This window comes from Lynx canadensis, chromosome A3 (genome assembly GCF_007474595.2).
Source record: "Lynx canadensis isolate LIC74 chromosome A3, mLynCan4.pri.v2, whole genome shotgun sequence".
Classification (NCBI taxonomy): domain Eukaryota; kingdom Metazoa; phylum Chordata; class Mammalia; order Carnivora; family Felidae; genus Lynx; species Lynx canadensis.
In genome coordinates this window covers 49,337,864-49,359,534 of record NC_044305.1, presented here as the reverse complement: position 1 = coordinate 49,359,534, position 21,671 = coordinate 49,337,864, and the positions used below count along the sequence as shown (strand labels likewise).

Genomic DNA, 21,671 nt, shown 5'->3' with positions numbered 1-21,671 from the left:
AGATAGGTGTTTGCTCCTGACCAGAAACTGAAAGGAAACATGGCCCACTAAGGATTTGAAGTTGTACAAAGCAAGTTCTGTCTGTGGAGTAGATGAGCCTGATGAGGAGGAAAGGGAGGAGAAACTCAGTGAAACCAGAATGGCTGACAGGGATCTCTCCCATGCTCAGACTTCAGGAATGACTTGCTCAAAAACTGGAAGGAGTGGCCCCAAAATGCAGAACAAAAGCAGAAGACTGGCGAAGGTGTAAGAATAGGAATGAGCTGAGGTTTGGAAGAAAATGCTAGCGACGACAGCAAAAAAGCTTCTTTCAAACTCTATTCAGAGCAAAAAGAGCAAGGAAGGGGGAAACCCACTCTCTGGAGCAAGTAAGTGGTTGCAGTATTGATGATGATGGAAAAGCAGAGCTACCAGCTTCTGCTCCGCTTCTGTTATCTCCACGAGCCAAGGAGTATGGGACATGGCAGGGAACGGGGTCAGGCCAAGCCAACTGGCCAGGTGGGAGGGCATCTGATGGAGGTGCCTCAGAGAATCTACCTCTAGTTTACATGACATCCTGTGAGACCTTACACCACACTTAGAAATCTCTGAGAAATAGGGGCGCCTGGGTGGCGCAGTCGGTTAAGCGTCCGACTTCAGCCAGGTCACGATCTCGCGGTCCGGGAGTTCGAGCCCCGCGTCAGGCTCTGGGCTGATGGCTCAGAGCCTGGAGCCTGTTTCCGATTCTGTGTCTCCCTCTCTCTCTGCCCCTCCCCCGTTCATGCTCCGTCTCTCTCTGTCCCAAAATAAATAAACGTTGAAAAAAAAAATTTTTTTTAAAAAAAGAAATCTCTGAGAAATCAAAGAGAAAAATGAAGAGGGGTGCAGATCCCTCCAGAATGGATTATATGAAGTTGGTTTCAGTTCTAAGCAGCAGTCACCAGGAAGATTGCAGGGCTTTGTCAAAAACCTGCCATGCAAGGTGACTTTCTTTCATTCCTTGTTTGGCAGATTGGAGGACCATCGTAGACACAGCATGTATGACATCCTGATTTCTGGAGGATGTTGGTCAGTTCTTTCAGGATACATTTAACACATGGATTTAATGGGACTTGATATGAGTTAGCAGGACTTAGTAGGAATTAACAGGGAGTTAATAAGAGTTGATAAGTTCACAGGCTTTAACAAGGTTCCATGTGGCCTGGCTGGCCATAGAGCACTGATTTGGGCTTCCTGGGGCCATTCTTCCTTGATGCTTCTGCTCAGGCTACAGGAGTGGGAGCCCTTTCTTACCCATCCTTTACATTTTTTCATTTAAGTTTCTTTGTGTGTGCCAATCGAGATAATACTCAGACTTCTTGTTGGCAGGGACAGTGCACGATATACTGATTAGGTTGATGCTATATATATTTCTTAAGGACTTCCTTTGTGTAAGGAATTAGGCAAAGTCCAAGGACTGGGCGGTAGGGGTTGGCTGAGTATCTGGTGTGCTGTCCTCTATCTCTGGCTGTATGTGCTTGTTCAGTCTTCACGCACACCTCAGGAGGGCTGACCTTCCCAAGGTCAGAATTTGAACCCAGCCGTGTCCATCTCTGTAGCCTAGGCTCTTCTCACCAAAGTATGCAGGTTGCAGCCCTGCTCTCTTCCTTCGGAAATAAAACTCCTAGTTACACAGAGTGTTTTTTTAAAGCAGGTAGAAAGCCACAATTGGGAGGCAGAGTATAGTGAAGGTGTGGGATGGGGGGTAGGGGTAGAGTTTAATTCAGAGGAAATTGTACAGTATCTTGAGTACACACCTGACTCAGAGGAGGCAGTAGGAAGTGAAGTGCTCTGCTGGGAAGGAAGGGATTGGGCAAGGTGGGGAAACTTCTCCATCATTCCATAGCCTCAGCCACCACTCCCTCTTGGTTCTTGCACTCTGCTGGACTGGCTGGGAAACTGCCCTGCTTGAGGGCAAGGTAGGGAAGGAATTGGGAGATATTCTCCCTCTCCACTCCATTCTTCCCTTCCTCTCCCCACTCCTCCCTCCCACAGTGTTCATTAGGAGCCTCCTGTATGCCAGGTGCTTGAGATTCAGCAGTGAAAAATAGAAACAAATCTCTGATCTCACGGGCCATGTGTTCTACTGGGGATAGACAGACAATAAATGTAACAGAGAAGTGAGAGGCTGATAAATACTATGGAAAAAATAGAGTAGGGTAGGTAGGGGCTAGGCTTTTGGGGGAGTATTAGGTATGGAATGTTATATTGGGTGTTAACAGCAGGCCTCACTGAGAAGGTGAGGGTGGAGCACAGATTTAAGGATTTAAGGTGGGAGGTGCCTGTTACGGTCAGGGGGAGAGGAGTGGAGAGAGGTAACTGTGGGTATGCTGGGAAGGGCGTCCCTGAAAGGCTGTAGGCTCTGGGTGAGATGGGGCTGTTGCAGGGCTGTGAGAGCCAAACGCTGTGATCTGACTGTGTCTCGCAAAGTGCATGGTGCTGCTGGGTTGAGGATCTACTGTAGGGAACAAGGGAGGAAGTGGGAATGAGAAGGTGGTGGCCTGGACCAGGGCGGTAGCAGATGACATGGGGAGAAGGGCTTTAAACTGTGTTTGTTTTCTGTAGGTGTCACCAGCAGGATTTGATGGCTCAGGAGAAGTAGGTGTATTTGTGTGTAGATGGGAAGGACTAGTGGAGAGGGAAGATCTCTGGAGCTGAAGTCTGTTGTCAGGGGAAGGGTCCAGGGCCCAGCGAAAGCTGGCTTCAGAGAAAAGCCAGGCTGAGCCCTGAGAGGGACAGGTAGGAGGTAGAGTGCACCTGTGCTGAATGATGGGCTGGTGGTACCAGCCCCAAGCCAAACTCCTCTTATTTCTTGTGTCTTCTCCTTGAAGCAGGAAGCAACTCTATCAGCTGTGAAATGTCAGCACCACTCTCCTCTGCCTTAGTTGGACTTTAATGACTGGGCAGACTGGGCAGACTGGGCAGCCACTGGGAAAATAAATGCCAGGGTATGTGAATCAGAGGGTGTGAAGAGGTCTAACTTGCCTCAAGGTCTGGGACAGGAGCTTGTGTAGTTGGAGGCCCCAAGTTGTCTTAAGTGATTATCAAAGTTCTTGCATTAGGCATAATCATATTTTAATTTTTCTGTACGGTGACCTTTTCTGATATCCTAGAATGTTTTTTTCCCCTTGACCTTTGTGTTTCTGGCAACTGAGGATGTTATTGCAACATGCCCTCTTTGTCAAAAACCAGGGAATAACGCATGAAGGTCCCCGGTTAACACTTTCTTCATGTATTTCTTATAGACAAATCCCTATACTTGCATTATTTTACAGCTTCAAAGAACCCCCTCTCTTGCTTGGTGTTCTGCAACCAAATATGAAGTTACGACAGGCGGAAAGGCTATTTGAAAATCAACTTATTGGGCCAGAGTCCATAGCAAATATTGGGGGTAAGTAGTAAACCCCTGGAACGTCAAGGCTCTATGAGGGGGGTTCTGGCAGAGCAGCCGCAATGCATCTGCTCCTGTGTGTGGGGGGGTCCTGGACGTCCTCCTCAGTTGCAGAGGCGCTGTGCTTGTCGAGCAGACGCCCCTCAGCTGTCTGAGTTACAGACCATTTCAGTGCTGTGTGGTTTTGAGTTCATGTCTGTGGAGCAGTTTTTTCTGCTCAAAGTGTTGGGCCCATCAAATTGAAGAGAAAAAGGAAAGATGATGACCTTGATGTTAGCTCATTTATCAGAGTTTGGTAGGTATTACTTGATAGGACATTGCTTCTTCATTCAGTTTGTCTTTGTACAGATTTCATTTTTGAAAAGAGTACAAATGATTCTCTGTATTTCCACTGTTGTTTTGTTTGTTTTTGTGTGAGGCTGACTTTGGTGGGTATGTTTAGGGGTAACTTAACTGTGTGCTAACAACTAGATGTGGCTCTGGTTCTGATTCTTGAATCTCTAGCCACAAGGCACTTTCTGCCTTTTAGGATGAAGATTAAGATCAGGAATCAAAAGACACGGTTAATGAGAAGTTAAAGAACTTAAAATGGGATGAGGATTTCTGAGCCGCTTAATGCGGCAGGCCACTCCTCGTTCCGAAGGATGGTGTGTTTCCGTGAAGTGGTGGTGGACTTGTGCGTCCTGTGTGCTGCTGGATGTGGGACCCAAATCTGATGCATTCTGTGACTATTGGTTTGTTTGGCTGGCTGAGTCAAAATTGTAAGAGGGATAGGCACTTCATGATAGAACCTCATGTTTCTCTTTAAAAGACATTGGTATTTATTAATACATTTCGCAGATTTTGTGTTTTTTGGTGAAAAACCAAATATTGATATTTACAACTGGAACTTCAGGGAGTTACAGTGATCTTTTTCGTTATCTTTCAACGAGAATGCTTTTCTTAGTTCCTCCCTTTTGTCTTAGACTGACCCCTCATTGCACCTTGCCACCAGGGCTTGCTTTTTTTCCTTAAAGGCCCTGGTTATTCTCCTTGTGACATTTCTGGTTAGGCAGAGTGGGGGCCTGTTAATTTGCCTGCAGCTGTAACCACACGGAGGCCCCCAGGGAGCCCCTGCTTCCAGCTTCATTTGGAAGCTGTCCCTGGGGATTGGCTGGCATGTTGCTGGCAGCAGAAGGAGGCACTAGCCTCGGGACGGTGCCAGAGAAGAGTAATCACCAATTAACATGCTTTCATTTTTCTAAGTAGATTTGTTTTTTTTAGAGCATTTTAGATTCTTAGCAAAATTGAGGGGATAGTACAGAGATTTACCATATTCCCCTACCCCCCCACCACATATAGACAGCCTCCTTCATTATCAACACGCTGTACCAGAGTGGCTCATGTGTTACAGTTCATGAACCTCTACTGACACGTCATTATGACCTGGAGTCCATAGTTTACCTTAGGGTTCACCTTTGGTATTGTACATTCTGTAGGTTTGGACAAATGTGTAATAAAGTGTATCCACCATTATAATATCATACAGAGTAGTTTCACTGCTCTACAAATCCTCAGAATTCCTCTGTGCTCTACCTTTTCATCCCTCCCCACCCTGCAACCTTGGGTACCTTTTTACTCTCTATATTTTTGCCTTTTCCAGAATGTCATATAATTGGAATCATGTAGCATGTAGCTTTTTCAAATTGGCTTCTTTCACTTAGTAATTTGCATTTAAGTTTCCTCCACGTCTTTTCATGGCTTCATAGCTCATTCCTTTTTATTGCTGAGTAATACTCCATGTGTGAGTGCACCAGAGTTTATCCATTTACCTACTGAAGGACATCTTGGTTGCTTCCAAATTTTGTCAATTGTGAATAAGGCTGCTGTAAACATCCATGTGCAGGTTTTTATATGGACTTATGTTTTCCACTCATTTGGGTAGGTACCATGGAGCGCAATTGCTGGATTGTAAAAATATGTTTAGTTTTATAAGAAACCGTCAAACTGTCTTCCAAAATGGCTGTACCATTTTGCATTCTGACCAGCAGTGAATGAGAATCCTTGTTGCTCTATATCTTCACCAACATTTGGTGTTGTCTGTGTTTTAGATTTTTGGCCATTCTAATAGGTGTATAGTGGTATTTCATTGTTTTAATTTGCAGTTCCCAAATGGACATATGATGTTGAGCATCTTTTCATACACTTATTTTCCATTTGCATACCTTCTCTGGTGAGGTATCTAAGGCTTTTGGCCATTTGAAAAATTGGTATATTCATTTTCTTATTGTTGATTTTAAGAGTTCTTTGTATATTTTGGGTAACAGTCCTTTATCAAATGTATATTTTGCAATATTTTTTCCCGGTCCATGCCTTGTTTTCTAAATCCCTTGACAGTGTCTTTCACAGAGCAGAAATTTTTAGTTCTAATGAAGTCCAACTTATTAGTTATTTTTTCATTGATTGTGCCTTTTCTGTTGTATCAAAAAAATAATTACCACACCCAAAGTCACCTAAAGTTTCTCCTATGTGATCCTCTAGGAGTTTTATACTTTTACATTTTACGTTCAGGTCTGTGATCCATTTTGACTTTACTGTTGTGAAGGGTGTAACGTCTGTGTTTAGATTCATTTTTTGCATGTGGATGTCCAGATGTTTCAGCACCATTGTGGGAAATATGATCTTTGCTCCATTATATTGCAATATATTATATAAGATTGCATTGTGAAAGATCAGTTGACTATTTATGTGGCTCTATTTCTGAATTGTGTTACATCAAACAATTTGTCTAATTCTTTTTGCCATTACCACAATGTCTTGGTTATCGTAGCATTATAGTAAGTCTTGAAGTCAGGTAGGGTCAGTCGTCTGACGTTGCTCTTCAATATTGTGTTGGCCACTCTGGATCTTTTCCTTCTCCATAGAATCAGTTTTAGGATATCTACAAATAACTTGCTTGGATTTTGATTGGGATTGTTTTGAATCTGTAAATCAAGTTGGGCAGAACTGAACTTTTCACACTTTTGAATCTTCCTGTTCATGAACATGGAACATCTTTCCATTTATTTAGTTTGTTTTTTTTTTCTTTCATCAGAGTTTTGTAGTTTTCCTCATATAGATCTTGTGCATATTTTGCTATATTGAGACCTAAATATTTTATTCTCTTGGGTGCTGATGTAAATGCTATTCTGTTTTTAATTTTAAATTCCACTTGTTCATTTCTGGTATATAGGAAAGTCATTGACTTTTAAATATAACCCTTGAATCCTGAAACCTTGCTATAATCACTTATTCTATGAGTTCGTTGTTGTTGTTGTTGATTCTTTGGGATTCTCTACATAGACGATCATATCATCTATGAACAAAGATGGATTTATTTCTTCTCAGTATACCTTTTAGTTCCATCTCTTTTTGCATTAGCAAGGACTTCTGGTACAGTATTGTGAAGGAGTTGTGAGGTGGGGATATTCTTGCTTTGTTCCTTAATCTTAGTGGGAAAGCTTACAAGTTTGTTGCCAAGAATTAGGATGTGTTAGCTGTAGGTTTTTTGTAGACGTGCTTTATCAAGTTGAAGTGCCCTTCTATTCCTAATTTGCTGAAAGTTTTTATCATGAACAGATGTTGGATTTTTGTCAAATGCTCTTCTGCATGTGTCAATATGATCATGTGATTTTTCTTTAACCTGTTGATACTGTGGATTACTTAATTGATTTTCAAATGCTGAACCAGCCTTGCATACCTGGGATAAATCCCACTTGATTGGGGTGTATGATTCTTTTCATATATTATTGGATTTGACTTAATATTTTGTTGAGGGTTTTTGCATTTGTCTTCATGAGAGATCTTGGTCTGTAGTTTTTGGTAATGACTAGTTTTGTCATTAGGATAATGCTGGCTTCATAGAACGAGTTAGGAAGTATTCCCTCTGCTTTTATTTTCTGGAAGAGATTGTAGAGAACCGGTGTTATTTCTTCCTTATAAATGTTTGGAAGAATTCATTAATGAGAGGCTTGTGCTTTCTGTTTTGGAAGGTTATAGTTATTGATTCATTGCTTCCATAGATATAGGCCTATTCAAATAGTCTATTTTTTCTTGTGTTTTGGCTGATTGTGTTTTTCAGGGAATTGGTTTATTTCCTCTAGGTTGTTGAATTTGTGAGCATAGAGTTGTTATGATATTCCTTTATTATCCTTCTATGTCCATGGGGTCTATCGGGATATTCCCTTTTTCATTTCTGATGTTGGTAATTTGTATCTTCTCTCTTTTTTCTTAGCCTGGCTAGAGGATTGTCATTTATTGATCTTTTCAAAGAACCATCGTTTGGTTTTGCTGATTTCTCTTTTGATTTACTGTTTCCAGTTTCATATTAATGATATCAGTCTCCTCTTTTTTTTTTTTTTTATGAAATTTATTGACAAATTGGTTTCCATACAACACCCAGTGCTCATCCCAAAAGGTGCCCTCCTCAATACCCATCACCCACCCTCCCCTCCCTCCCACCCCCCATCAACCCTCAGTTTGTTCTCAGTTTTTAACAGTCTCTTATGCTTTGGCTCTCTCCCACTCTAACCTCTTTTTTTTTTTTTTTCCTTCCCCTCCCCCATGGGTTCCTGTTAAGTTTCTCAGGATCCACATAAGAGTGAAACCATATGGTATCTGTCTTTCTCTGTATGGCTTATTTCACTTAGCATTACACTCTCCAGTTCCATCCACGTTGCTACAAAGGGCCATATTTCATTTTTTCTCATTGCCACATAGTATTCCATTGTGTATATAAACCACAATTTCTTTATCCATTCATCAGTTGATGGACATTTAGGCTCTTTCCATAATTTGGCTATTGTTGAGAGTGCTGCTATGAACATTGGGGTACAAGTGCCCCTATGCATCAGTATTCCTGTATCCCTTGGATAAATTCCTAGCAGTGCTATTGCTGGGTCATAGGGTAGGTCTATTTTTAATTTTCTGAGGAACCTCCACACTGCTTTCCAGAGCGGCTGCACCAATTTGCATTCCCACCAACAGTGCAAGAGGGTTCCCGTTTCTCCACATCCTCTCCAGCATCTATAGTCTCCTGATTTGTTCATTTTGGCCACTCTGACTGGCGTGAGGTGATACCTGAGTGTGGTTTTGATTTGTATTTCCCTGATAAGGAGCGACGCTGAACATCTTTTCATGTGCCTGTTGGCCATCTGGATGTCTTCTTTAGAGAAGTGTCTATTCATGTTTTCTGCCCATTTCTTCACTGGGTTATTTGTTTTTCGGGTGTGGAGTTTGGTGAGCTCTTTATAGATTTTAGATACTAGCCCTTTGTCCGATATGTCATTTGCAAATATCTTTTCCCATTCCGTTGGTTGCCTTTTAGTTTTGTTGGTTGTTTCCTTTGCTGTGCAGAAGCTTTTTATCTTCATAAGGTCCCAGTAATTCACTTTTGCTTTTAATTCCCTTGCCTTTGGGGATGTGTCGAGTAAGAGATTGCTACGGCTGAGGTCAGAGAGGTCTTTTCCTGCTTTCTCCTCTAAGGTTTTGATGGTTTCCTGTCTCACATTTAGGTCCTTTATCCATTTTGAGTTTATTTTTGTAAATGGTGTGAGAAAGTGGTCTAGTTTCAACCTTCTGCATGTTGCTGTCCAGTTCTCCCAGCACCATTTGTTAAAGAGGCTGTCTTTTTTCCATTGGATGTTCTTTCCTGGTTTGTCAAAGATGAGTTGGCCATACGTTTGTGGGTCTAGTTCTGGGGTTTCTATTCTATTCCATTGGTCTGTGTGTCTGTTTTTGTGCCAGATATCAGTCTCCTCTTATCCTTTCTTTCTTGCTTACCTTGGGTTTACTTGGCTCTTCTTTTTCTTTTTTAGTTTCCTAAGATGAAAGCTTAAGTAATTGATTTTAGTTCTTTCTTCTTTCCTAATATATGCATTCAATGGTATACATTTCTTCCTAAGCACTGCTTTCACTGCATGCACAGGTTTTGATAAGTTGTATTTTCATTTTCATTTAGTTCAAAATGTTTTTCAGTCTCTCTTGAGATATCTTCTTTGACCTCGCTGTATTTAGAAGTGTGTTTAATCTTCAAGTATTTTAGGATTTTCCAGCCATCTTTCTGTATTGATTTGGATTTTAATTCCATTGTGGTCTGAGAGTAGATTTGAGAGTCTGAGAGTATGATTTATATTCTTTTAAATTTATTAAGGTGTTTTTATGGCCCAGATTGTGGTCTGTCTTCCTGAATGTTCCATGTGAACTTGAGAAAAAGGTGTATCCTGCTGTATTTGGATGAGTAATTGATAGATGTCAATTGTATGTAATTGGTAAATGGTGCCCTTGTGTTCAACTATGTCCTTATTGATTTTCTGTCTGCAGGACTTGTCCATTTCTGATATAGAGAGATGCTGAAGTCTTCAATTCTTATGGTGTTTTTATCTCTTTGTCGTTACATTTCTATCAATGCCGCCTCATGGATTTTGATGATTTGTTATTAGGCACGTACACATTAAAGCTTGTGATGTCTTCTTAGAAGATTGACCCTTTATTATATGTAATGTTCTTCTTTATCCCTAATATTCTTTTCTCTGAAGTTGGCTCTGTCAACATTTGACTTGGTATATCTTCTTCTTGGTGTATCTTTATATGTTAAGTGCGTTTCCTGTGGACAGCATGTAGTGGGTCTTGTTTTTTGATTTCTTCTGAGAGTCTCTGTATTTTTGATAGGTATATTTAGACCGTTGATATTTAAAGTGATAATTTATATAGTTGGATTAATACTTACCATAATCATTACTGTTTTCTGTTTGTTCCTTTGTTTTTTGTTCCTGTTTTTGTCTTCACCCTCTTTCTGCCTTTTATGTTTTTTTGTTTGTCTTACTATAGTTGACAGAGTGTTAACATTAGTTTCAGGTGTATGGCTTAGGGATTTGATAATTTTATACATTATGCTATATTCACCACAAGTATAGCTACTTTTATAGTTTTATTGACCATTTTTATGATTCTATTTTATCTTCTTGCTTAGCATATCAATTATACTTTTTCTAAAGAATTGTTTTAGTGGTTGTCCTAGAGTTTGCCTGTATACATTTAAGAACTATGGAGTGTTTTCATGAATTTGTGTGTCATCCTTGCACAGGGGCCATGCTAATCTCTGCATTGATCCAATTGTATATGTGCTGATGAAGTGAGCACTCAGTGTGCTTTAGTTTTATCCTGAGTGACTTTCTAGCAGTTCTTTCTCTTCAGTTGGATATAATCCACGCAGCAGCAGACACTCACTGGAGGCGGACATGATCATATATGCCCCTGAGTGCTGAGTCAGCCTGAGAGTCCTTGCTCCTTTGAGAGTAGAAAATCCTCGCTTGTTTTTTCAGATTGGTGTCTGCTGGCTGCACCCTTGCTCCAACGTCAGGTTCAAGCCCACATACCTGGGACATTGGGCCCCAGGCCCCCCTGGTTTTATCACTGCTTGCTTGCTTTAAGGACTTTTTAAGGACTCAGACAACTTCTTCATCTTCAGAACTGCCATTTTCTCTCTAGAGATGAAAAATACAAACAAACCACCTCTGTTGTAGAAGGCTATGACAGTTCTTAGGCTAATCTAGTAACTCTTATTCCTTTTTATTTTTTCAAACAGATGTGATGTTTACTGGTACGGCAGATGGCCGGATCGTAAAACTTGAAAATGGTGAAGTAGAGACCATTGCCCGCTTTGGTTCAGGCCCATGCAGTAAGTTAGTGACCGTCCCCCTGATACATGTCTCTTGTTACTGAGAAAAGTGCTGAATGACTGTGTGGAACTGACTCTCCCTAGAAGTCAGGTTCACCCTTGAAGAAAAAAGAGCCCCTGACCAGCTGGCAGATCGAACCTGACCTGGGTATGACCACCAGCTCTTCATTTGCCCTGTGGTCCCTGGACCTCACTGTACCTGATTGTTACTCTTCGAGGCAGTGGCCTTCACACCTGCCAGTTATCTCATGGGCCCCGCCCCCTGCCATTCCATAGTGGCCTGTGTTCATCCTTGAGGTTTAACTTTGGAGAAGATTATAGCCATTGTCACAGTGCTGCTGTGGAAGCACAGTTGGCTCTGTTGTTACTTGGAGGTTTAAATGTCATTCCTACATTAGCTTCCCAGGAATTTCAGCAGTGTCATTCAAAGTCAAAACACCCTGAAGTCACTCAGTTTTTGGGAAATGAGAGTAGAAGAATCTCACCATTAAAAACTGATAACCCACAGATTTTTTATTAGTTATTGTTTTTTTTTAATGTTTGTTTATTTTTGAGAGAGACTTAGTGTGTGAGTGGGGGAGGGGCAGAGACAAAGGGAGAGACACAGAATCTGAAGCAGGCTCCAGGCTCTGAGCTGTCAGCACAGAGTCTGACGCAGGGCTTGAACCCACAAACTGCAAGATCATGACCTGAGCCGAAGTTGGACGCTTAACCCACTGAACCACCCAGGTGCCCCTAGTTATTGTTTTTTAATAGGTAGAATGTTTTTGTAAAAATGATGCATTTTCATTTGCAAACAACACAAAGGTACAAAGAAGGAAGTAAAAATCATCTCAGAGTTTTCACAGATGTAACTGTTAACGTTCTAGTGAATAGCTTTTCAGATATCTTTCTGTTCACAGATACTCTGGTTTTGTGATGGAATCATACTGTATATCCAGTTTTTTAACCTGCCTTTTCCATTCCATATTTTGGCAGTAAGTGATCTTGCAGTCAGTGTCTTGAAGTAAGGATTCTTGTAGTAAGCACCCTGCAGTGAGCACCCCGCAGAAAGCACCCTGCAGTAAGCACCGCTCACCCCTTTACTGCAGTAAACAACCCTGCAGTAAGCAATCCTGAATGCAGTAAGCACCCTGCAGTAAGCAATCCTTAAAAACCCTGCAGAAAGCACCTTGCAGTAAGCAACCATGCACTAAGTACACTGCAGAAAGTACTCTGCAGTAAGCAGCCTGGCAGAAAGCACCCCTCAGTAAACAACCCTGCAGTAAGCACCCTGTGGAAAGCAACCATGCAGTAAGCAACCCTTAAAAACCCTGCAGAAAGCACCTTGCAGTAAGCAACCTGCAGAGAGTACCCTGCACTAAGCAACCCTGCAGAAAGCACCCGGCAGTAAGTAACCATGCAGTAAGCACCCTGCAGTAAGCAACCCTGCAGAAAGCATCCTACAGAGAGCTCCCTGAAGAGAGCACCTGCACTAAGCACCCTGCAGTAAGCGACCCAGCAGAGAGTACCATGAAGTAAGTGATCCTGTAGTGAGCTCCCTGCACTAAGCACCTGGCAGTAAGCAACCCTGCAATAAACAACCCTGCAGTGAGCACCCTGCAGTAAGCAACCCCATAGTGAGCACCCCACAGTAAACAACCCTTCAGAGAGCATCCTGCAGTAAACAACCCTGTAGAGAGCATCCTGCAGTGAGCACCCTACAGTGAGCACCGTGCACTAAGCAACCCTGCAGTGAGCACCCTGCAGTAAACAACCCCGCAGTGAGCACCCTGCAGTAAGCAACCCTGCAGTGAACACCCCACAGTGAGTACCCCATAGTAAACAACCCCGCAGTGAGTACCCTGCAGTAAGCAATCCCGCAGTGAGCACTCCACAGTAAGCAACCCCGCAGTGAGCACCCTGCAGTAAACAACTCTGCAGTGAGCACCCCACAGTAAACAACCATGCAGTGAGTACCCCGCAGTAAGCAACCCCCCAGTGAGCACCCCACAGTAAGCAACCTGCAGTAAACAACTCTGCAATATGAGCACCCCACAGTAAACAACCCTGCAGTGAGCACCCCGCAGTAAGCAACCCTGCAGAAAGCACCTTGCAGAAAGCAACCCTGTAGAAAGCACCCTGCAGTAAGCATGTTGCATAAGCACCCCTGCAGTGAGAATCCTTGCAGTAAGTGCCTCTGCATAAGGAACCCTGCAGTGAACACCACTGCAATAAATATGCATTGCCTCAGGTTTTAAAAAGGTATTAAAATAGTAGCTCTTACTTTAAGCCAGGTGGAGGGACAACTGGCAGTGCCATAGATGGGCACAGTGTTCAGGTCAGGCTATTGGGATTAAACTCACAATTCCTGAGATTCCGGGGTGGGGGTTCTAGAGTTGGGGCCTGGGTCCTGATGATGTCCCTGAGTTAACTGTCCAAGTCTCAGGATGCTGATATGAATGTGATTCTCGGGTACCAGTTGTTGTTCATATGTTCAGATCCATGTTCTCAGTTGGTCTCTCTGGATACACCAGACAGTTGTCATAAGTTCTGAGGGGGCTGGAACGCTAGGCTATACATCTGTCTCTAAAGCCATGGTCTTTTTTGTTCTGAACAGCTTGACATATATTTAGTACGGGATGGATGAGATGCTTGGAGACACAGGTAGAACCTGGGACCAGCCACTGATTCCTACCATTTGTTTCTCTAGAAACCCGAGATGATGAGCCTGCTTGTGGGAGGCCCCTGGGCATCCGGGCAGGGCCCAATGGAACTCTTTTTGTGGCTGATGCGTATAAGGGACTATTTGAAGTAAATCCATGGAAACGTATGTAACAATGTCTTCTTTCCTTCTGTGGTGACTTCAGATGTTTTAAACAATATGTACATAAGTGGATTTAATGATATTTGTTCAGTAAGACTACTGGAAACTTTGTATTATTTTTTTATTCATTGAATAGTACTGCAAGTAATGCCTACGTGTATCATGTATCAGTTACATGATGGTATTTGTCATATATCCCAATTTCCTATTTGTTTTTTAGCTGCAGGATCTTATCCTTAAAAAGTTAGAACTCCTCTATCTTTGTTTTTCTGTGTCTCTCTGTATCTCGTCTGTTTGTTTTCTGTGTCTGTCTTTTCATTTGTTCTTTGTCCACCTGTTCCTCCTGTTTTTCTCTATGTGCTTCAGCAGGGGAGTTTGTATGATGGAGGAATTTGTTATCGTGGGTAGTACCTGGGACCTGTTTGCTGGCTGTGTGACTATGCAGCTGCTTCAGCCTCTCTGTGCAGTTTACCCATCCATGATACAGGGCTAATGGTAGTGCCTACCTTGGGGGATCGTGTGAGGGTTTAAATGAGATTATACAAAGAGAGAGCTTATCATTCCATAAATGGTTGTTTTCCTATTTTTAAAAGTTTACCACCATCACTATTTCTTTACTTAAAACCAGGTGAATGGAACATTTTGTATTTCTCTCAAGCAAATGAAAAGAAAGTTGCCTTTTGTCTAAGACTTGTAATAGATTATTATTTTTTTTTTCTTTTTGGGGGGAGAGGGGGAGGGAGAGAGAGAGAGAGGGAGGGAAAGAATGGGGGAAGAACAGAGAATGAGGAATAGAGGATCCAAAGCAGGCTCTGTGCTGATACACAGGGTTTGAACTCACAAACCGTGAGATTATGACCTGAGCTGAGGTCGGATGCTCAACCGATTGAGCCACCCAGGTGCCCCTAAGACTCATAATAGATTTTTAAAAGTCAGTTTGTCTTGATAAAAGGAAGAGGTCCTCATCCTTAGAGGGAGGATTCTGCCTTTAATGAAGTTAGTTTAAAAAATTTATCACCTAACAGATGAAAGAAAGGAAAACACTGGTTTTTAACTGTAAGGGAATAAATCTACTGGCATGTGAGAGAAGCTCATTTTAGTTTTTCCTTTTAAATCAGGTAAGCTGATTAATATTTTGAGATCATTGAGATACAATTTCTTGGAATGAAAACAGGTCTTCTCTCCCTCCCTTCTTTTCTTCCTTCCTACCTCAGGTGAGGTGAAGCTCCTGCTCTCCTCTGAGACACCGATAGAGGGGAGGAAAATGTCCTTTGTGAATGATCTTACAGTAACTCAGGATGGGAGGAAGATTTACTTTACAGATTCTAGCAGCAAATGGCAGAGACGAGATTACCTGCTTCTGGTTATGGAGGGAACAGATGATGGGCGGTGAGTGTTTATTTCAGATCTTCTGCTCAATGAGATCATCAGTCAGTCAGGGTGACTTCACAGAGCTTATTTGTGGGAGTCATTGGAGTGTTTCTGAGCATAATATTGCAGCTTTTGAGATAGGACATTAATGGCTTCTGGAAATGGGTGATGGATGCAACACAACAGAGCAAGATGTTCACACTTTCTCTTTGAAAAATGAAATTAAAACAGGCCAGTCCATCTGAGCATGTGGTCGGTTGGAACTCTAGGCAGGACCGTGCAGGCTGGCCTGGGTTTCAGGTCATCCCTCCAAAGGGGAACTCCTGTGAGGCTGGAGCCATGGGGGCCCTCCCTGGTGCTGAGCCAGATTCCAGCTCAGCGAGAAAACTGACTAGGGGGTTCTCAGGAAGAGGATGCCTGGGTCTGCTTCAGATGGGAAGGCCTCCAGGGGCAGCCTGGAGCCAGGTCTGGGCAGAGGACCATCAGGGGCCTTGTCACTGCAGTGTAAGGAGGATCCCCTTCTGCAGGCCTCTGCCCCAGGCTCAGAGGGGAGCAAGGCTCCAATGGGGCAAGGCCACGAACTCTCCCACGTGAGTCTTAGCTGTTGGCGCCCTGCAGCCTGCTAGAGTATGACACCAAGACCCAGGAAGTGAAGGTTTTACTGGACCAGTTGCGGTTCCCCAACGGAGTGCAGCTTTCTCCTGCAGAGGACTTTGTCCTGGTGGCCGAGACAACAATGGCAAGGATAAGAAGGTACGTGCGGTACCCACTGAGCTGTCGGGATGGCCAGAGCTCACTGTGGCCTGGCCTGGGATGGGCTAGGAGACATCAACCTACATGATATGAGATGCGGCAGGTTACCTTCTCCTTTGTGTGATAAGGAAAGCAGTAAAATTCAGGAATGCATTTTCCCTCTCCCCCGTCTCACCCTGCTTGAAAAGTTGCAGCCTTGGAGAGTCTCAATTTAATGCTGATTGCATGCATCCTGGGTCCCTTTATCCATTAGGTGGGCCATCTTCCTGCAACTGCATCTAGTTGGGCCCAGGGCAGGGGCCCCTGTCATCAGCTGTGCTTTTGTTCATGATGGACAGGTTTATAGTTGTTTCCATAAATTGATTGGAACCAAGACAATTTTGGTGCTTGGCTAAAATTTTTCCATAAATCCGGGGGCTTCTGCTCACTACCTGCTTGGGTGAATTTTTCAGATTCTATGTGTCTGGCCTGATGAAGGGAGGGGCTGATCTGTTCGTGGAGAACCTGCCTGGATTTCCAGACAACATCCGACCTAGCAGCTCTGGCGGGTACTGGGTTGGCATGGGGACCATTCGCTCCAATCCTGGGTTTTCTATGTTGGATTTCTTATCTGAGAGACCCTATATTAAAAGAATGATTTTTAAGGTAAGTATGAAAACTACAATTCCAAAAAACAAAATGAAAATGCATCTAATTACGATCTTTTTTTGACCTTCGTAGCTTTAAAAATTCTCATTCTGATCATATTTAGTACTGTTAGTGACTTCTTTAAAACATATTTTATTATTCAGCCTGAAATGTAAATGGAAACATTTGAACCCTTTGATATTTTCCTTCTGGTTTTGTTGTCACCTCACCATCATGGTCTGTCAGTCATGCCTGCCCCCTCCATACCTCCCCTTTCCACAGATCCTGCAACTAGGCCTTCATATGGGGCCCCTGCAGACCATACTGCTGCTTCTCAAATGGTCATCAGGCACACACTTACCTTGGCCCCATCCCACCCTGCGTCCTCCTACCTTCTGGAACTTTCTGTCATTCACATCCCGATCTCTCCTGCACCCTGTACCAGATCTTGACCTTTGACCTCTTAGCAACCAAACTTTTTCATTAAAAAAAAAAAATCACCTACCCCCACCAATGGCCAGCCACAGATCCTTTACAAAAGCCTTTTTCCCCAGTGAGTTCCATGAAATGTACTCAGTGTAATTCTATATGTTTTATACTGGATGAGCAACCTGCTGATATAGGTACTTCCATCATGCAGAAACCTTCATTTCTAACAAGCTCCATTTCACAGACCGAATAGATGTTTGAAATTGATATTGGATATTGAATATTGAATAGATGTTAAAATAATTGTAACTTAAGGCCCTGAAAGGTACTAGGCAGCAATTACTGAGTCTCTGTACTGCTGGGCCCTATGTCTGGGCCCTGCTGAGGGGCTGTGGGTACCTGCTCTGTCGGGCTGGCCCATGGCCTTCAGTTTTGTTCCAAATTCAGTGTGTCACTGTGGATAATCCTGATCTGTTTAGAAATAACACATTCTTCCTCTTCACTTTGTTGGTTCCAGAGCCACCATCTGTTCCTACTGGGACCTAAGAGGAGGCAGAATAGTGAGGTGGGAAGGACGGGAGTTTTGAAGAAGGCCAGACCAGTTGTGGGACCCTGGGCAGATGATATGATCTCTCTCTGCCTCAATTCCTCCATCTTTCAAGGGGAAAGAATAATAGCATTGTTCTATTTCATTAGGTACTGAAAAAATGTAATGAGAATATGCACATAATGCCCGTACTGACTGTAGTGAGTACTCCAATTCTGTGCCTGTCCGTCTTCCCACAGCAAGGATGTGATGTGGTGATGGGGGTGGTGGTTTGTCTCTTCGCATGACAGAACACATGCTCCATCTTTAGTTCGCTCCTGTGTTCGCAGCACCTAGAACAGTGTCTGGCACACGGTAGGCTCTCAGAATTACTGTGGAAGGATGTGTGCTCAGGGAGCTGAGACCACAGGTGTGAGAAGGAGCCAGAGTGGTGACACATGTTCCTGGCGCGGGAGAGCTCAGCACCTTTGTGTGGCCGCAGAGACGGCAGATTGAGTGCAATGGGAGAGGACCACAGGCCTTGCAGATGTGAAAAAGAGGCTAGATTTTATTCTAAATGTGATTGAAGTCATTGAGGATTTTGGTATGTTTTTAGTTTTTCTGTGTTTTTAGTTTTGAGACAGTATCAGACTTAGAAGAGCAGCAAAGGACTTTTGTCCTTGAACTATTGCAATAAGTTGCTGACCTGATGCCCTGCATCCTCAGATACTTTTGTGATTTTCCTGTAATAAGGACATTCTCCCCATGACCACCCACTGAAACAGGAAACTCACATGGATAGTGGTGGCCATCCAATCCACAGACCCCATTTGAGTTTTGGGAGTTACCCTGGTGATGTCGTAACAGAGGATTCAACTCAGGACAAGGAGTGGCCTTGACTTGTCACATCTCTTTATTCTTCTTCAGTCTGGAACAGTGCCTTAGTCTTGATCTTTTTGAGAATTACAGGTCAGTTATGTTGCAGAGTATACTTCCATTTGGGTCATCTGGCATTTCTAATGATTAGATTTAGGTTATGCATCTCTGGCAGGAAGACCATGAAGTGAAGTTGTGTTCTCAGTGTGTCCTGTGAGGAGGCACATAATGTCAGCTTGTCCCATGCTGGTGGTGGCAGTGTTGGCCACTTGATTCTGTGGTGAATGCCAGGCTTCTCCATTGTGAAGTCACTCTTTTTCCACTAGTAATTAACACATATTTTGTGAAGAAGTACTTTCTAAATAAGTAAACATCGGTATGATCTCATGGTTGTCTTTTTTATTCAATGGATTATAGTCTATTACTATCATTATTTATTTTGAGGCTCAAATTGTCTGGCTATGGCCAGTGGGAGCCCCTTCAGTGTGGCTCCCTGACCTTTGCACATATTCCTAACATTTTTGGAGTGGTTCCTTACTTTCTGGCACCATACAGTGTTTAGGCTCATCTTGTATTTTCCATGTTCCAGTATTTTCCATGTTCCAGCTCTGTAATCAACCATTTCTCCAAGGAGCCCTGGTTCCTTCTAGAGGGGATCTGGTGTTGCTTGTGCTCATTGCTTTTGGTGTATCACTGCCACCAGGCTCCCTCAATAGACAAAACCAGGGAATATATGCATGTGTATTCATACATTTATCAATACATTTGACCGTTGAACAACATGGGGGTTAGGGACACTGGCCCCTGTGCAGTTGAAAATATGCCTATAACCTTTGACTCCCCAAAGACTTAACTACCAACAGCCTGTTGACCAGAAGCCTCAATGATAACAAAACAATTGATTAACATATAATTTATGTGTTATATGTATTATATACTGTATTCTTACAATAAAGTAAACTAGAGAAAAAAATATTAAAATTGTAAGGAAGAGAAAATACATTTACAGCACTATATTTATCAAAACAAATCTGCATATAGGTGGACCTGCTGCAGTTTAAACCGTGTTGTTCAGGGGTCAACTGTATATACAGTGTATGTACACATGTTCACACATGTTTTTTTGCCATCTGTTTATTTAATTTGATGCTGGTAAGTAATGCTGGTATTGCTGCTTCCAGTCTCATACCACAGGATTTATTCTAGTTTTCTCCACTTCTGTATTTGTATTTCCCTTCTCTAGTAGTGAGAAACCTAGATCCTATTATCTTTCCTACCTATTTGATCAGATTCCCCAGACATCACCAATCTGACCATTGTCCCTCCATCATGGGTCCTGCTAGAGCTCTAGCATCCTACACTGGGCCTTCTTCCTCCTCCCAGCCATGTGAGGGGCTTGCCTTTCCTCTCAGAGGCTCTGGTACCTGCACCAAGTTGTCCCCAAGCAAACACCCTCCTCACTCTGCCTGAGCTCTGCCAGCCTGTGCCTGATCACCCCACTGTAGGAACATGTCTCACCCTGCCTGGGTTCTGATGCCCTGCTTCATGCCACTGCCCTCTCCTTACCCCCAGCGTGGACTGTCCCTCACCCTGCTAAGACTGACTCTTGGTCTAGGCCACTGTGGTTCCAGCCTCTGCACACACCTACCCTGCTGGGTTTCACAAGTCACTTCTTCACTGAATTGTTTGGGTGGGGAGTGATATAGCACAAAGGAAATTTTAAAGTGACAACTGAAGCTGCTGTGTGGAGAGCAGCCTGTGGCATGGCTCCACTGGCTGTGAGGAGCTTGGCGTGGAGGAGGCTGCGGCAGCCAGGAAGGGTGGTAGGGCAGAGCCTGGGGTGGGAGGTACATACACATGATAAGACCCCATGGAGCCCGGCTTGCATGGCTTGGAGAGAAGGGATCAGGCATGAGGGCAAGGTTCTTGGCATCAGCAGCTGGTGTCAGGGGCCTGGTCTCCTCTGCTGGGGAGTCTGTTGAGTTTGAAGAGCTTTTAGAAAGTCTGGGTGGGGAAGTTTCAGCACTGGGGGTTAGAAATTGGGGCGAAGATTTGAGGGCTTTCTGGGAAAGCAACTTAAACCAAAGAGAGAGGGTGAGATGTCTTAGGGATAAGATAGAGCAGAAAAGGGAGGCCCTAACACTGAAGTGAGATGGCACAGGCCGTGGGAAGTCTTATGGAGTGTTTTAAGTTATAATGTAACTTTGGTTGCCATAAAACTTTTTAGAACTCAGTCAACTTGTATGTCTGTTTGGACCTTTGCAAGGTTTCTCCTTTGTCTAGGAGACATTATCCACTGGACACGTGCAGTTGTTTGGCTGTTTCCCCTTACATTAAGAGGTAGATAGGGGCGCCTGGGTGGCTCAGTCAGTTAAGCATCCAACTCTTGGTTGTGGCTAAGGTCATGATCTCATGGTTTTTTGAGTTCGAGCCCCATGTCTGTGCTGACAATACGGAGCCTGCTTGGGATTCTCTCTCTCCCTTTCTCTGCCTCTCCCCCACTCACTCTGTCTCTTTCTCTCTCTCAAAAATGAATACATTTAAAAAAATTAAAAAGAGGTAGACATCTGCCTATTAATTTGCGCTCATTGGCCTTATGCAGTCGCGTACTGGCATCATTTCCTCCCTAGTGTCCTGCTGTGCCAGAAATTTCATATTTCACCCTCTGGTTTCTCTGCTCTTAAAACCCTTCAGTAGCCCCATGTGGCCCTTGACCTGGCTGAGTCAGGAGGCTGCTAGACAGTGCCTTGCTTAGCGTGGAGGGGTTTTCCTCCATCTGTACTCTGGCCTTGAGCAGAGCTGCCAGGGCTCAGGGGGCAGGGACATGCTCATTTAACTTGTCCAGGTCTTTTCTCATCAACACAAACTGCCGTCATGTCTCCATCATTTGCACCTTGCATGTTTGAAATGTGTTAAACTTAGTCTGAGAGCTTGGCGTTCATTCTGGTTAAGCTGTGCTGGAGTCCATGTCAGTCTGGACATTGGCTTCAGTGTTGTGTCTTTGTCAGATGTGGGGAGCCCTGAACCCTTCTCTGGGTTCAGCTGGGTTGTCTGGAGTAGCGCCTGCATTGGGTCTAGCGGGTACCATGCAGAGGGCTGTTAGAAAGCTGTAATCCTTGTGCTGGGCTAGTCTTGCCTCTGGGTGCACATGACAGGAGGCTCCTTGGCCTGATCTGCA

General features: G+C 43.5%; 1 protein-coding gene and 1 non-coding gene across 4 annotated transcripts in view; one reads left to right on the top strand and one right to left on the bottom strand.

Moving 5' to 3' along the window:
- LOC115510411 (adipocyte plasma membrane associated protein) overlaps nt 1-21,671 on the top strand; it is a 37,671-nt gene that overhangs the window by 12,879 nt on the left and 3,121 nt on the right. Inside the window, exons 3-8 of one of the 3 annotated variants that reach the window (XM_030310237.1) lie at nt 3,294-3,409; nt 11,013-11,105; nt 13,798-13,914; nt 15,126-15,300; nt 15,901-16,035; nt 16,488-16,680. In XM_030310237.1, the coding sequence (XP_030166097.1) occupies nt 3,294-3,409; nt 11,013-11,105; nt 13,798-13,914; nt 15,126-15,300; nt 15,901-16,035; nt 16,488-16,680 (829 nt within the window). Of the gene's footprint in view, nt 1-169; nt 369-3,293; nt 3,410-11,012; nt 11,106-13,797; nt 13,915-15,125; nt 15,301-15,900; nt 16,036-16,487; nt 16,681-21,671 lie in introns of all 3 variants that reach the window. The other 2 variants (XM_030310236.1, XM_030310235.1) reach the window with 2 other exon arrangements.
- LOC115511324 lies at nt 10,466-10,567 on the bottom strand. The gene has a single exon (XR_003967994.1). It is a non-coding gene; the product is annotated as a U6 spliceosomal RNA (small nuclear RNA).